The sequence below is a fragment of the Staurois parvus genome, unplaced genomic scaffold, assembly GCF_062004578.1.
Source record: "Staurois parvus isolate SC_StPar_1 unplaced genomic scaffold, SC_StPar_1.0 ptg000765l, whole genome shotgun sequence".
Classification (NCBI taxonomy): domain Eukaryota; kingdom Metazoa; phylum Chordata; class Amphibia; order Anura; family Ranidae; genus Staurois; species Staurois parvus.
Genome location: NW_028318561.1, coordinates 277,876 through 293,932, shown reverse-complemented (window position 1 = coordinate 293,932; position 16,057 = coordinate 277,876). Strand labels below are relative to the sequence as shown.

The following is a 16,057-nucleotide window of genomic DNA, read 5'->3' as shown; positions in this document are numbered from 1 at the left end:
GGACCCGGCTGTCACGCACACTACAGAAGCCGGGAAGACAGCGCGCCGCTGGATAGAGGAACAGGTAAGGTCCCACTGCAAAGCTGAGCGGCCGGCCTGGTATTCTGACACGGTGGCGGTGGAAATACCGGACCGGCCGCTCCATATTCGCTCCATAAGACGCACTGACATTTTCCCCCCTTTTTGGGGGGGAAAAAGTGCGTCTTATGAAGCGAAAAATACGGTAGTTTAGGCTTATGCTCCTAACAGTACATACTCTGAAATATTTCTCAAATGCCCTGTTAGTCGCATATGTTTTGGTCAATGTATATTCTTCTCGAATGTTTGTTTTATCTCTGCTTATTCTATAATAAAATCCTTTGTAAAAGAAATGTACATATTCCTGCAGCTGTCATTCCCACCGGCGCTAGTTGCCCATGTGAATGTAGCCTGAATGTTTTGCTGTTGTGCCGCTTGTCCTTTTTATTTCACCCGTTTTTTCTTCTTCCTTTCTGCTTTTAGGTGGACGTGGATAAGTCTGGAGAGATGCGTCTCATAGAATTAGACGAATCCCACAAGAGCGAGCACACAGTGTTTATAACACCACCAGAGATTCCTCACTTACCCAATGGAGAGGAGCACCCAAAGAAATACAGGTAAGGGGCAAAGGATTCTGCCAAATGACCTGTATGCTGGGGATTGCCTTCAGAAGAGTCTACGTGCGTTCCAGTTGGGGTGTTCATATATGATAACATGCAGACCAGGGGCGGACTGACCATTCGAGCACTCGGGCACTGCCCGAGGGCCCGGGGTCAATAGGGGGCCCCATGAAATGCCTGTTACCTTTTTATAGACTTTTTTTGGGTGTGCTTTGAGTGTGGGCAAGGACACAGGGGCCCCATGATCCCCTATTGCCCGGGGGCCCCATGAGTTGTCAGTCCGCCCCTGATGCAGACAAGTTCTCACCTTGCATAGTGCCCTGTGATTTTCTTTCACTCTTTGTGATAATGATCACCAGACAGAAAGAGAGGATAGTTCTCAGGGCAGCTCAGTGGCTAAATGGTTAGCACTTCCGCCTGGCAGTACTAGGGTCGTTGGTTCAAATCCCAACCACAAGTCCACCTGCATGGAGTCTGCATGTTCTCCCTGTGCCTGTGTGGGTTTCCCCTCACAATCCAAAGACATGCTGGTAGGTTAATTGTCTCCTGTCTAAATTGTCCCTAGTATGTGTATGTATGAATGTGAGTTAGGGACCTTAGATTGTACGCCCCTTGAGGGTTAGGGACTGATGTGAATGTACAATATATATGTAAATTGATGGCACTGTACAAGTACCTGTAATAAATAATTATCCCTAACAGGTGTACACATAGTTCTGCAGACCTGAATTCAGCTGATGTTGGCTGATGTCACTCAGCCAGTCTAGGCACTGAAGGAATCCCGACTTTAATGTCAGGATCCACCCAAATCTCTGACCGGCAACTGGCTCAGCCTCTCAGCTTGCTACTTAGAGCCTGAGCTAGCCACTTCCACCCCAGCCTGGTACTTCAGTGAGCACTGGAGGGGCAGAGCAGAGAGTAGTGACTGGCAGTCACTGCTGTGTACTCGCTGGCGACTGAGAACTGAGTGATCAGTGGTCTGATTGTTCAGTTCTCGGTCTTAGAGGTGGCACGGGACAGATGCAGCATTAGATCGAGTGTGTATGTAACTTTTTTGGTTTTGTATCTTTTTTTTTAATACAGAACTTCTCTTTAAGTCACTTCTGTAGTGTTTGGGAACATTTTGGAAACCCCTTTTGGATTATGAGTCCTGAGAATACATTTGGAAGGATCTACACAGTCTTTGTATTAGGAGAGGCATTGTAGGTGGTCTTCATCAGTCTAGGAATTATGGTTCATTGCCTGGCAATTCTGAGGAATTATTAGCACATGGTGTGTGACTGCCAAGATTTCACTATAATAACTGGGTTCATGCCGGTGCAGTCTCTGCCAGTTTTTCTTTTTTTTTCTTTTTTTTTGTAGATCATATTTTTTAATGCCAAGTTTCTTTTTTTACCAGTTTACTTTTGTCATTTTTTTTGTTTACCAATGTTAGTCTGGTTGTGTGTCCTTTTGTGTGAGATGACTAGAATTAATAGACTGCACCCATGCAGAGGTTTTGTGAGCCTGTGAGGTTTTTTTTTAGGGTTAATTAGTTATAGGTAAAGTGATCCTTATGCAGGCCATAGATGGGGAGAAAACCGGCCGATTTTTCTTTAAAAAAACGAAAAATTGGTCGTTCAAGCGTCCGCCTTTACCAGGAACGGTAAAAAAAATCGGCCGATTTTCATCCCGTCTACAGCCGGCAAAAAGTATCCCTGCAGAGAGCTCAGCTATTTCTTTGACATTTATAACGGTTGCAACAATGTATCTATTTGTATCCATTTCGGATACAGATGTTTTTATTCGGAAACAAATAGATACATTGTTGCAACCGCTATAAATGTCAAAGCACTGTCAAAGAAATAGCGGAGCTCTCTGCAGGGACACTTTTTGCCAGACTGGAATTCTTCTTCTTCTTCATCCTCTTCTTCTTCTTCATCCTCTTCTTCTTCATCCTCTTCTTCTTCTTCTTCCTCTTCCTCTTCTTCATGCTCTTCTTCATCCTCTTCTTCTTCATCCTCTTCTTCTTCATCCTCTTCTTCCTCTTCTTTATCCTCTTCTTCTTCTTCATCCTCTTCTTCTTCTTTTTTTCTTCTTCTTCTTCTTTTTTTCTTCTTCTTCTTCTTTTTTTCTTCTTCTTCATCCTCTACTTCCTCTTCTTCTTCATCCTCTACTTCCTCTTCTTCTTCATCCTCTTCTTCTTTTTGTCTTCTTCATTTTGTCTTACTCTTGCAGGTCACTGCTCATGCGCAGATTTTTTATCGGTAAAAAGATCAGCCGATTTGCCTATAATTGCCGCGAAAATCGGCCAATCGGCAAAATCGGTCGATCTTTTTCCAACTTTACCGATAAAAAAAATCTGCCAAAACACCGAAGAACGGCCGAACAATTAACCCACTAACGATCCGAAAATCGGGCGATTTTATTTTCGGAAGAAAAATCGGCCGATTTTCGATCCATCTATGGCCTGCATTAGGGTTTGTTCAGTGATTAAGCCATATTTAAGCAATACCATTAGCGGCTACCATTTTGGACTTGTTTTTATATCCTTCCCTCAGACTTTTTCTATACATATCAGTAGTTGGGAAAAATGTTTTAAAAATTTGTGTATATAAATGTATGTGTGTGTGTATGTGTGTGTGTGTGTATATATATATGTGTGTATATGTGTGTGTATGTGTGTGTGTGTATATGTGTGTGTATGTGTGTGTGTGTATATATATGTGTATGTGTGTGTGTGTATATATATGTGTGTGTGTATGTGTGTGTGTGTGTGTGTGTATATATATATTGGTCAGAGACATTCACACCAGTGGCCTGCTGGAGGTCATTTTGTAGGGCTCTGGCAGCGCTCATCCTGTTCCTCCTTGCACAAAGGAGCAGATACCGGTCCTGCTGATGGGTTAAGGACCTTCTACGACCCTGTCCAGCTCTCCTAGAGTAACTGCCTGTCTCCTGGAATCTCCTCCATGCTCTTGAGACTGTGCTGGGAGACACAGCAAACCTTCTGGCAATGGCACACATTGATGTGATATCCTGGAGGAGTTGGACTGCCTGTGCAACCTCTGTAGGGTCCAGGTATCATCTCATGCTACCAGTAGTGACACTGACCCTAGCCAAATGCAAAACTAGTGAACAACAGACAGAAAAGATCAGTAGGGAAAAAAAAGTCAGTGGCTGCCTCCTGTAAAACCATTCCTGTTTTGGGGGTCATCTCATTGTTGCCCATCTAGTGCACCTGTTGTTAATTTCATTAATACCAAAGCAGCTGAAGCTGATTACCATCCCCCTCTGCTACTTAACTGACCAGATCAATATCCCAGGAGTTGATGCTAGACTCTGATTAAAAAGGGTTCCTTTAATTTTTTCTAGCCGTGTATAATTGTATTATATTTTACTTTTTAATTAATGTCATGAATTTAAATGAATATGAATTTAAAAAATGGACAGAAAATAAAATGACATTTTATATATACTGTATATTATCATACTTAGCTAGGTGGATGTAGCATCACTCTCTGCATCTGTCCCCTGCCGGCATTAAGGGTGAGAATTTGGCGATCACATGACCGATGATCGCTGAGTTCTCACTGCTGCTGCTCAACACTGCGGCTCGCTGAGAGGCTGAGCCAGATGCCGATGCACACTATGGGGTGGATCCCAACCATATGGACATGATCCTTCCCTTGCCTGGACCAGCTCTGTGACGTCAGCTGACAAGATGGCTGTCAACTGAAAACTGGTCACAGAAGTGTAGAACAAACTGCACTCCTGCAATCCACAGGAGACGTGCAACCAACAGAGCTTTGGCTGTACCTCTCCTTTTAAATAGAGGACTTTTTGCATTGAAGGCAATGGGATGCAATTTTGCATTGACGTTAGTATGGGGACTTTTTGCATTGAAGTCAATAGGGGGCATTTTTTATCAAAGTCAATGGGACGTGGTTTTGCATTGAAGTCAGTGGGTCGTGGTTTTGCATTGAAGTCAATGGGACATGATTTTTCATTGAAGTTTGATTTTTCATCAGTTATCATTATAGGCACCTTTTTTTTTTTTCTATCGTCGAAGTGCCAATAACCTTTTTTTTGGCTGATCATTTTTGGTGGCCAATATATCGGGTAGAGACTTATCCTTCCATCGTACTGAGGAGCAATTGTACGATCACTTGGGCCTACACAGTCCAGCACCAAATTCAATCTGCTGGTATAATATTTGGTTTGGGTGAAGCAGTGTACCCAGAGCAGACTCCCATAAAGATGAGCAGAGGAGTATAAAAGTCTCCACACACATTGATCCCAGGATCTTGGTAATGGAAGCTCAGCAGTGCTAACAAATTTATTGTTTTTCTTTTAGTTACAATGGTTTCCCCGTCCTCACTTTGGAACTTTTTGACACTCCGGATGGGCTCCTGAAAAACCACAGACTTTTCCCTAAAGTCTCAGCTCCCAGCAGTCCATCTCCAATGTTCAGGAGAACAAAACAGGTAAAATATCAATGTATCAAACTGAAAATAAATAAATATATATATATATATATATATATATTTATGGGCAGCACAGTGGTTAAATGGGTAGCACTTCCGCCTAGCAGTACTCGGGTCGCTGGGTCAAATCCCGACCACGGCACCACCTGCCTGGAGTTTGCATGTTCTCCCTGTGCCTGTGTGGGTTTCCTCCGGGTACTCCGGTTACCTCCCACACTCCAAAGACATGCTGGTAGGTGAATTGGCTCCTGTATAAATTGTCCCTAGTATGTGTATGTATGAATGTGAGTTAGGGGCCTTAGATTGTACGCCCCTTGAGGGTTAGGGACTGATGTGAATGTACAATATATATGTAAATTGATGGCACTGTACAAGTACCTGATATAGATATATATATATATATATATATAAAAAAAAAAATATATATATATATATATATATATATATATATATATATATATATATAAAATCTTTTCTTTTTCTTTTTTTTTTTTTTTATAGAATAAAGTTATGGGTGTTGCAATTTTTTTTTTATCACAGTGTTTGTGCAATGGTTTTTCACACATTTTTCTGGAAAAAAATACACTTTTTATTGCACACAAACACAATATAATACCCGATTTTATGGTACAATCATACAATTAAAGATGATGTTACACAGAGTCAGTAGATACCTTACATGTCACGCTTTAAAATTGTGTATGCCTGTGGAATGGCGCCAAACTACGGTATTTAAAAATCTCTATAGGTGGCGCTTTAAATGCTTTTACAGGTTACCAGTTTATAGTTACATAGGAGCACTAGAATTATTGCTCTTGCTGTGCCATTCACAACGACACCTCACAAGTGTGGTGCGATCACCATTTACATATGCGTGCAGGACTTGCATATGCATTAGCATTTGCGTGTAAGCCTGGGGGGGGGGGGGTTTAAATTTTATTTTTTAATTGTACACAGTATACAGTATATATACAGCCCGCTGGATGTGCAGTAATGTACATACAGTATACCGCGCTGAGCCAAGATGGCTCAAAACAAATGTCCCTATGACAGATTAATCTGTCAGCCCGCTGGATGTGCGGTATATACAGTATACTGAGCCAAGCGGTTTCAAAACGTACCGGTACGTCCCTACGGTAATCAGATTGCTGGATATGTGTATGCACAGTAGCTGAGGCTACATACAGTATACGCTGGGCCAATCATGGCGAGTGATGTATTCTACTAATGAATACAAAGCCTGCTTGGATTGGTTGAGGTTGTGACATCATCAGTCCACCTCTCTGACTCAGCCAATCCGAGCAGGCTTTGTATTCATTAGTAGAATGTATCGCTCGCCGTGATTGGCCCAGTGTATACTATATGTAGCCGCAGCTACCGTACATACACGCATCCAGCGGGCTGATTACAGTAGGGACGTACCGGTACGTTTTGAAACCGCTTGGCTCAGCGCAGTATTCTGTATATACCGCACATCCAGCGGGCTGACAGATTAATCTGTCATAGGGATATTTGTTTTGAGCCAGCTTGGCTCAGCGCGGTATACTGTATGTACATTATTGCACATCCGGCCAGCTTGGCTCAGCGCGGTATACTGTATGTACATTACTGCACATCCGGCCAGCTTGGCTCAGCGCGGTATACTGTATGTACATTACTGCACATCCGGCCAGCTTGGCTCAGCGCGGTATACTGTATGTAGCCGAAGCGACCGTATTACCGCACATCCAGCCAGCTTGACCCAAACAAACTCAAGTTTCACATTTTATACCCCGCGTATAAGACGACCCCCAATTTTTGGGGTATATTTTTAATTATAAAAAGTAGTCTTCTACGCCAGAAAATACAGTATATTAAAAATAGCCTTCAAATCTGATTGGCTGCTGTGGACAACATTTTCACTTTTATATCTGCACAGCTTTTTATAAGTGGGCCAGTGAGATTTGGGTGGTCCTGTTTTAAGTTTGTGTGTAGAGATGAATCAGCTGCTGTTTTAACCTTTTGCAGGAGATCAGGTCAGCTCATAAAATAGCCAAGCAGTACTCGTCCATCCCCCAGATGTGGTCCAGATGTCTGCTGAGGCATTGCTATGGCTTGTGGTTCATCTGCCTGCCCGCGTATGTTAAAGTCTGCCACTCCAAAGTGAGAGCGCTGCGCACTGCCTACGATGTGCTGAGGAAGATGCATGTCAAGAAGATCGACTCTCCTGATGAGGTAAGGAAAGAGAGTACCTGGCTCCCTGATGCTGCATGAACACCTGATACTTTATCAAATGTTGTCCTCTTTTGTACAAAATTTTAGTTTTTTTTTTTTTTTATAACTTAGTTTTTTTACCCTAATGTGTTCTATGCATTAACCACTTCCTGTCCGGCTCATGTATATAAACGGCCGGATGGGAGCAGTGCAGGGGCGGGTGGCCGTTTATAAACAGCCTCCCCGCCCCCTGCTTGTGCGCACTCCCTGGGAGCGCGCATCACCGCAATCCAGTGCCCGCTGTGTCCTCCAGACACAGTGGAACACCAATCATCATACGGGCCCTCTGTGCGGGGTCCCGATCATATGATCACTAATTGGCCAATCAGTGATCACATGCAGAGTAGTAAGCAAGATGTCACTTCTGACATCATTGCTTACTACGTGTGAAATCTGTGAAGGATCACAGAGGTCACATGGTACAGGGCTATTCACAACAGCCTTGTAGCATGTGACAAGCTGTGACCAATCACAGCTCACACAGTATTTCTCAATGGCTGCAAGAATGCAGCCAGAGAAAAGGAGAAATGATTGCTTTTACAGCCTTTATGGGTGTAAAAGCAATCAGTGTAAAATAAAAAAATCTTCATAACCCCCACAAGCAGTACAGTGTCACTATGGTGACGCTGTACTGCTAGGGTGACAGCATGTAAACAAAAAAACAAATACTAATATAAAAAAATAAAATAAAAATGTAAACAAAATTTTTTTTGAATTATAATTCTTGGTTATAAACTAATTTTGGGTTATTTTATTATTTTTTTTTACTAAAAAGATAACTGAATAAATTTTGGCCAGGATTTATGAAGAAAGATTATTTGCTAAATTTTATAAGAAAAACACCTTTTTTCAACATTTTTGGACATTTTCATTTATATAGCAAAAAAAATTAAAATCCCAGTGGTGAATAAATACCACCAAAATAAAGTTTTATCTGTCTCAAAAAAATGCTAAAAATTTCATGTGGGTACAGTGTTGCATGACCGCGCAATTGTCATTCAAAGTGTGATAGCGCTGAAAGCTGAAAATTGGCCTGGACAGGAAGGGGGGTGAAAGTGTACGGACTGGAAGGGGGTGAAAGTGTCTGGACAGGAAGGGGGTGAAAGTGTCCAGACTGGAAGGGGGGGAAAGTGTCCGGACTGGAAGGGGGGGGAAGTGTCCGGACTGGAAGGGGGGGGAAGTGTCCGGACTGGAAGGGGGTGAAAGTGTCCGGACTGGAAGGGGGGAAAGTGTCCGGACTGGAAGGGGGGGAAAGTGTCCGGACTGGAAGGGGGTGAAAGTGTCCGGACCGGAAGGGGGGGAAAGTGTCCGGACAGGAAGGGGGGGGGGGGAAGTGTCAGGACTGGAAGGGGGTGAAAGTGTCCGGACTGGAAGGGGGTGAAAGTGTCCGGACAGGAAGGGGGGGAAAGTGTCCGGACTGGAAGGGGGGGGAAGTGTCCGGACTGGAAGGGGGGGGAAGTGTCCGGACTGGAAGAGGGGGGAAGTGTCCGGACTGGAAGGGGGGGAAAGTGTCCGGATTGGAATGGGGGGAAAGTGTCCTTACTGGAAGGGGGTGAAAGTGTCCGGACTGGAAGGGGGTGAAAGTGTCCGGACTGGAAGGGGGTGAAAGTGTCCGGACTGGAAGGGGGGGAAAGTGTCCGCACTGGAAGGGGGGGAAAGTGTTTGGACCGGAAGGGGGGGAAAGTGTCCGGACAGGAAGGGGGGGGGGGGAAGTGTCAGGACTCGAAGGGGGGGAAAGTGTCCGGACTGGAAGGGGGTGAAAGTGTCCGGACTGGAAGGGGGGGAAAGTGTCCGGACTGGAAGGGGGGGAAAGTGTTTGGACCAATAGGGGGGGAAAGTGTCCGGACAGGAAGGGGGGGGGGAAGTGTCAGGACTCGAAGGGGGGGAAAGTGTCCGGACTGGAAGGGGGTGAAAGTGTCCGGACTGGAAGGGGGGTGAAAGTGTCCGGACTGGAAGGGGGGGAAAGTGTCCGGACTGGAAGGGGGGGAAAGTGTCTGGACTGGAAGGGGGGGAAAGTGTCTGGACTGGAAGGGGGGGGAAGTGACTGGACTGGAAGGGGGGGAAAGTGTCCGGACTGGAAGGGGGGGAAAGTGCCAGTCCGGACTGGAAGGGGGGGAAAGTGTCCGGATTGGAATGGGGGGAAAGTGTCCGGACTGGAAGGGGGTGAAAATGTCCGGACTGGAAGGGGGTGAAAGTGTCCGGACTGGAAGGGGGTGAAAGTGTCCGGACTGGAAGGGGGGGAAAGTGTTTGGACCGGAAGGGGGGGAAAGTGTCCGGACAGGAAGGCGGGGGGGGGAAGTGTCAGGACTCGAAGGGGGGGAAAGTGTCCGGACTGGAAGGGGGTGAAAGTGTCCGGACTGGAAGGGGTGGAAAGTGTCCGGACTGGAAGGGGGGGAAAGTGTCCGGACTGGAAGGGGGGGAAAGTGTCCGGACTGGAAGGGGGGGAAACTGTCCGGACTGGAAGGGGGGGAAAGTGTCCGGACTGGAAGGGGGGGAAAGTGTCCGGACTGGAAGGGGGGGGAAGTGACTGGACTGGAAGGGGGGGAAAGTGACTGGACTGGAAGGGGGGGAAAGTGTCCGGACTGGAAGGGGGGGAAAGTGTCCGGACTGGAAGGGGGGGGAAGTGACTGGACTGGAAGGGGGGGAAAGTGTATGGACTGTACTAAATCAGGAGCGCACTGCTGTCTGCCTAAAATGTTGGAGGTCAGAAAAGACTGGTTTCTGGTTGGCGCATCTGTCTGGTTGTAAAAGCAACTAAATATTTTTGTGCACCATTCATGCGTTTTGTTGGATTTTTTTATTGTAGTTATTTGTATACCTGCATCTTCCAGAAATACTTTTACACATTTTGTACATATTTGTGTGTGGCAGGTCTGCTATCGTGTACTCATGCAGCTGTGTGGCCAGTATGGGCAGCCTGTCCTTGCTGTCAAAGTTCTGTTTGAAATGAAGAAAGCCGGAGTTCAACCAAACGCAATCACTTATGGCTATTATAATAAGGTAAGTGGGCCTTGGAGCAGCTACATCATAGAAAGCTGCTACTTTTTTGCAACTTTTCATAGAAGCATTTTTTTCCAAAATGAAATGGTAAATGAATGTACTGTATGTGTTATGAAAATGACAAATTTACTTAAAGTGGGACTTTGTTTAGAAAATGAAGTCCTTCTAGGTCACTTCAGGCTGGCCCCTTTTGCAGGTATTGCTTCAGTATCTCACAGAAGTGAGTCCCCCCCCTCACATTTTTGTAAATATTTGATTCTATCTTTTTATGTGACAACACTGAAGAAATGACACTTTGCTACAATGTGACGTAGTCAGTGTACAGCTTGTATAACATGTAAATTTGCTGTCCCCTCAAAATAATTCAACACACCGCCATTAATGTCTAAACCGCTGGCAACAAAAGTGAGTCCACCCCTAAGTGACAAGGTCCAAATTGGGCCCAAAGTGTCAATATTTTGTGTGGCCGCCATTATTTTCTAGCTCTGCCTTAACCCTCTCGGGCATGGAGGTCACCAGAGCTTCACAGGTTGCCACTGGAGTCCTCTTCCACTCCTCCATGATGACATCACGGAGCTGGTGGATGTTAGAGACCTTGCGCTCTTCCACCTTCCGTTTGAGGATGCCCCACAAATGCTCAGTATGGTTTAGGTCTGGAGACATGCTTGGCCAGACCATCACCTTCACCCTCAGCTTCTTTAGCAAAGCAGTGGTGGTCTTGGAGGTGTGTTTGGGGTCGTTATCATGTTGGAATACTGCCCTGTGGCCCAGTCTCCGAAGGGAGGGGATCATGCTCTGCTTCAGTATGTCACAGTACATGTTGGCATTCATGGTTCCCTCAATGAAATGTAGCCCCCCAGTGCCGGCAGCACTCATGCAGCCCCAGACCATGACACTCCCACCACCATGCTTGACTGTAGGCAACACACACTTGTCTTTGTACTCCTCACCTGGTTGCCGCCACACACGCTTGACACCATCTGAACCAAATCAGTTGATCTTGGTGTCATCAGACCACAGGAGACGGTTCTAGTAATCCATGTCCTTAGTCTGCTTGTCTTCAGCAAACTGTTTGCGGACTTTCTTGTGCATCATCTTTAGAAGAGGCTTCCTTCTGGGATGACAGCCATGCAGAACAATTTGATGCAGTGTGCGGCGTAGGGTCTGAGCACTGACAGGCTGACCCCCCCACCCCTTCAACCTCTGCAGCAATGCTGGCAGCACTTATATATCTATTTCCCAAAGACAACCTCTGGATATGACGCTGAGCACGTGCACTCAACTTCTTTGGTCAACCATGGTGAGGCCCATTCTGAGTGGAACCTGTCCTGTTAAACCGCTGTATGGTCTTGGCCACTGTGCTGCAGCTCAGTTTCAGGGTCTTGGCAATCTTCTTATAGCCTAGGCCATCTTTATGTAGAGGAACAATTCTTTTTTTCAGATCCTCAGAGAGTTCTTTGCCATGAGGTGCCATGTTGAACTACCAGTGACCGGTATGAGAGAGTGAGAGCGATAACACCAAATGTAACACACCCGCTCCCCATTCACCCCGAGATCTTGTAACACTAAGGAGTCACATGACACTGGGGAGGGAAAATGGCTAATTGGTCCCAATTTGGACCTTGTCACTTAGGGGTGGACTCACTTTTGTTGCCAGCGGTTTAGACATTAATGGCGGTGTGTTGAGTTATTTTGAGAGGACAGCAAATTTACATGTTATACAAGCTGTACAATGACTACGTCACATTGTAGCAAAGTGTCATTTCTTCAGTGTTGTCACATGAAAAGATAGAATCGAAGATTTACAAAAATGTGAGGGGGGGACTCACTTCTGGGAGATACTGTGTGTGTGTGTGTGTGTGTGTGTATATATATATATATATATATATATATATATATATATATATATATATATACACATTGTATACAGTCCGGGGGAGGGGTAGACTCGCTTCTGGGAGATACTGTATGTAAAACATTAAAAATATTTTCTATATACTGTTTAAAATCCAGTAATACACTGCCTCACCCTGCTCTGCACATGCTCTCTATTTTTAGACACACTGCCAAATTTGTAGAGGCCGATCTGCTGACATCCTAAAGGTTTACTGTTGCTCAGGGGCTCTGGGCTTCATTAAAATGGCAGCCTCCGGCAAGAAGAAACAGGATGTGGAATGTATGTCCCCTACTAAAGAACATAATTTTTTATTCAAGCGGAGCTCCACCCAAAAGGGGAAGTTCTGCTTTAAGCCTTTGCCCCCCGATCCCCATTAAGGATTGGCACCTTTGGGGAGCAGGTACTTGAATTTGACAGGTACCCGCTCCCACTGCGATTCCCTAAGGCGATTGGAAGCGGAAGTTGTCCTCCACCCCACCCCCCCTCCCCGTAGTCTTCTGGAACACGTGACAGGTCCCAGAAGACTACGGGGCCATTCACAAAGCGCAGTGCTTCTCGCGCATGTGCAGTGGGCACTCTGCTGTGAAGCCGCAATCTGTCACAGCTGGGTGTCCACACTGAAGATGCCGGCGTTGGGGAGAAAAGATGGCCGGTGAAACCAGCCGTGGTGAGGACACCACTGGACCGAGGGACAGGGAAGTGTCTGTATTTTAAAAGACAGCAGCTACGGGGTTTTTTTTTTTTTCAACTGGAACTCCACTTTATGGGTATGTCATACGGACCTGACAGCGGGCGGGGGATTTACACACAATCCGGTGGCTGCAGCCACCGGGATTGTGTCTAAAACTGACAGGCAGACTCCTGGTAGAAGCATTCGGGTGGCTGCAGTGCCGCCTAATTGCTTCCACAGCCCCTGGGAACGTTCCCCCCAAAGGAGCACCCACCATGTAATCTTAGTTCCACTTGCCCATCTGCAGGCCCGGTGCTGACATGGTGGGTGCCGACGGGTGTAGAGGAGAGCGGATGCATGTCCACTCTCCTCCCCTTCTTACTGTGACCCGGAAAGCGGCGTGTATGACGTCACTTTCTGGTCACCGCTGTCCCTTTCCTGAGCTAGAATAGCTAGAGAGAGATGTATTGCAATGCGATCTGCATTGCAATACAGTTCAGTCCATATATATTTGGGCACAATTTTAGTTTTTTTCAGGAAATTTACCAAAACATATTCAAGCTATAGTTCTATAATGGATATAGACTGAAAGTGCACATTCTCAGGTTTAATTTGAGGGTATGTACATCCTAATTGGAGGAAGGATTTAGGAATTACAGCTCTTAAGAGTAGCCATCCCCCTTTGTCAAGGGACCAAAAGTAATTGGACAATTGAATCAAAAGCTGTTTCATGGCCAGGTTTGGGCTACTCCTTCGTTATTTCTTCATCAATTAAGCAGGTAAAAGGTCTGGAGTTGATTCTAAGTGTGGTATTTACATTTGGAATCTTTTGCTGTGAACCTACACCATGCGTTCAAAAGAAAAAAAAATCTTTTGTGTGCTCACTTTGATGTAAGGAGCAGTGAGAAAGTAATGCACTTTCTTCAGAAATGCAAGAAAAAGCACTTCTGCCACAAACAGAGCACGGATTACCATGGCACAGCCACTCTGAAGATCATGACATGGTGATCACCTGCCATCCACTGATCACGGGGTGCAATGCTTTGCAGACATCTATATAAAAATGATAAATACATTTTTTTCCCTGCAAAAATGGGCATTTAAATATTATACATATAAATATATATATATATATATATATATATAAAAACATATATAAGGTGCAGTGCTATAATAGTAAAAATGGCATATATAACATATTATAATATAAATAAAGTGCAAATGTCAAATCACACTGCGGTGAGGTTAAGTGAGATAACAAGTCCCAAAATAGGTCAAACGTGGGGATCCAATAGATCCTAGTAGGTGCGTGGGATGAGTTCTATGTATCACATGGTGAATCTAGGGTAAAAATTGCGCACTCACCAGAAGTGCGTAAAAAAACCGCATGTAAGATTTTTTTATTTATTTCTGTATGATCATCCAAACACAACTGCCCTGTAGTTTGGCCAACTACAGGGTGGTTGTGTTTGGATGATCATACAGAAATTCCTCCCTGTCAGCTGCAGCGAGGAGGAGGGGGCGGGGACTCCGAGGCTGTTATGAGTCCTCACTTGCAGAATCTGCTCTAAAAGGGGACCCCGGATGGTGACACGCCTGAGACACGTATATGAAATTTGAAGTATTTACCCAAGTTGCGATTGGAAGGTGTATGATCCTGTCCCTATCTTGGCAATTGATGACCGCTATCCGATACCACAGGATAAATCTTACATGCGTTTTTTTGACGCACTTCTGGTGAGTGCGCAATTTTTACCCTAGATTCACCGTGTGATACATAGAATCTCATCCCACGCACCTACTAGGATCTATTGGATCCCCACGTTTGACCTATTTTGGGACTTTTCATCTCACTTGTCAAATCACACTGCGGTGAGGTTATTTGCACTTTATTTATATTATAATATGTTATATATGCCATTTTTACTATTATAGCGCTGCACCTTATATATGTTTTTTATATATATTTATATGTACTTTATTGGAAGGTTCTCTCTTGGTTACCTTTTGGTGTTCTAGCCGCTGTCCTTTGAGATCCTCGGATAGCGCTCGCATATTATCTTTTTATTATTTAAATATTATAAATTTGAAAAAAATGTATTTCCCATGTTTAGAAAAAAAAAATTGGCAAAACAGATGCATAGTGTTTGGAAATGAAACGCTTACACACAGGAACCCCCGACCTTTACAGCTATGCTAAACTTTAGCGCAAGTTCCTGTATAGGTTTTATGAATCCTTTGAAAAAGTAGATTACTTATTGGAACAGTATGTATGCAACGCTTATGTTACCCCAGTGTCGGACCATATAGCCCACCTAACCACCTGCCCCCTGGACCCCGTTCCCTCACAAATACTACGGTCACCCTCTGGCTCTGTCCTTCATTCTTTAACTCATATCGTCAATCTCTCACTTTCTACTGGCATCTTCCACAACTTTCTAAAACACACGCTAGTCACCCCCATACTTAAAAAGGACTCACTGGACCCCACCAATCTTAGCAACCTAAGACCCCTCTCACTCCTTTTTGCCTCCAAACAGCTTGAACATCTAGTCTACACCCGGCTGAGCTGCCACCTCATTCAGAATAACCATCTCGAATTCCTTCAGTCTGGATTTCACCCACAACACTCCACAAAACTGCTCTCCTAAAACTCCCAAACAAATTGCTAACCGCTAAAACCAATGGTCACTAATTCTTTCTCTTACTCTTGGACCTCTCCGCTGCCTTTGAAACAGTTGACCACCCCCTCCTCCTTGGAAAAACTCTATTTACTTTGGTCTCCGTGACTGTACTCTCCGTTGGTTCGAATCTCACCGCACCTTCAGTGCCACTTACAGCTCTACTTCCCCCTCTCCTACTCCTCTTACTGTCGGGGTTCTGTCCTTGGACCTCTCCTATTCTCGATCTACACTTCTTCCTTGGGTAAGGCGATGGCTTCCCATGGTTTCCAATACCATTTTTATGCTGATGATACACAAATCTGTCTCTCTACTCCTCAGCTCACTCCATCAGTTTTTTCACGTATCACCGATTTACTAACAGACATATCAGACTGGATGTCACATCACTTCCTAAAACTCCATCTATCCAAAACTGAGCTCATAATATTTCCTCCCCCACGTGCCTCTTC

General features: G+C 44.9%; 1 protein-coding gene across 3 annotated transcripts in view; it reads left to right on the top strand.

Moving 5' to 3' along the window:
- Positions 1 to 505: 505 nt before the first annotated feature.
- LOC149444903 (C-myc promoter-binding protein-like) overlaps positions 506 to 16,057 on the top strand; it is a 91,760-nt gene continuing 76,208 nt past the window's right edge. For all 3 annotated transcript variants that reach the window (XM_089654416.1, XM_089654417.1, XM_089654415.1), the window contains exons 1-4: positions 506 to 635; positions 4,975 to 5,104; positions 7,112 to 7,318; positions 10,229 to 10,357. In XM_089654416.1, the coding sequence (XP_089510542.1) occupies positions 526 to 635; positions 4,975 to 5,104; positions 7,112 to 7,318; positions 10,229 to 10,357 (576 nt within the window). In that variant the 5' untranslated portion in view covers positions 506 to 525. The remainder of the gene's footprint in view (positions 636 to 4,974; positions 5,105 to 7,111; positions 7,319 to 10,228; positions 10,358 to 16,057) is intronic.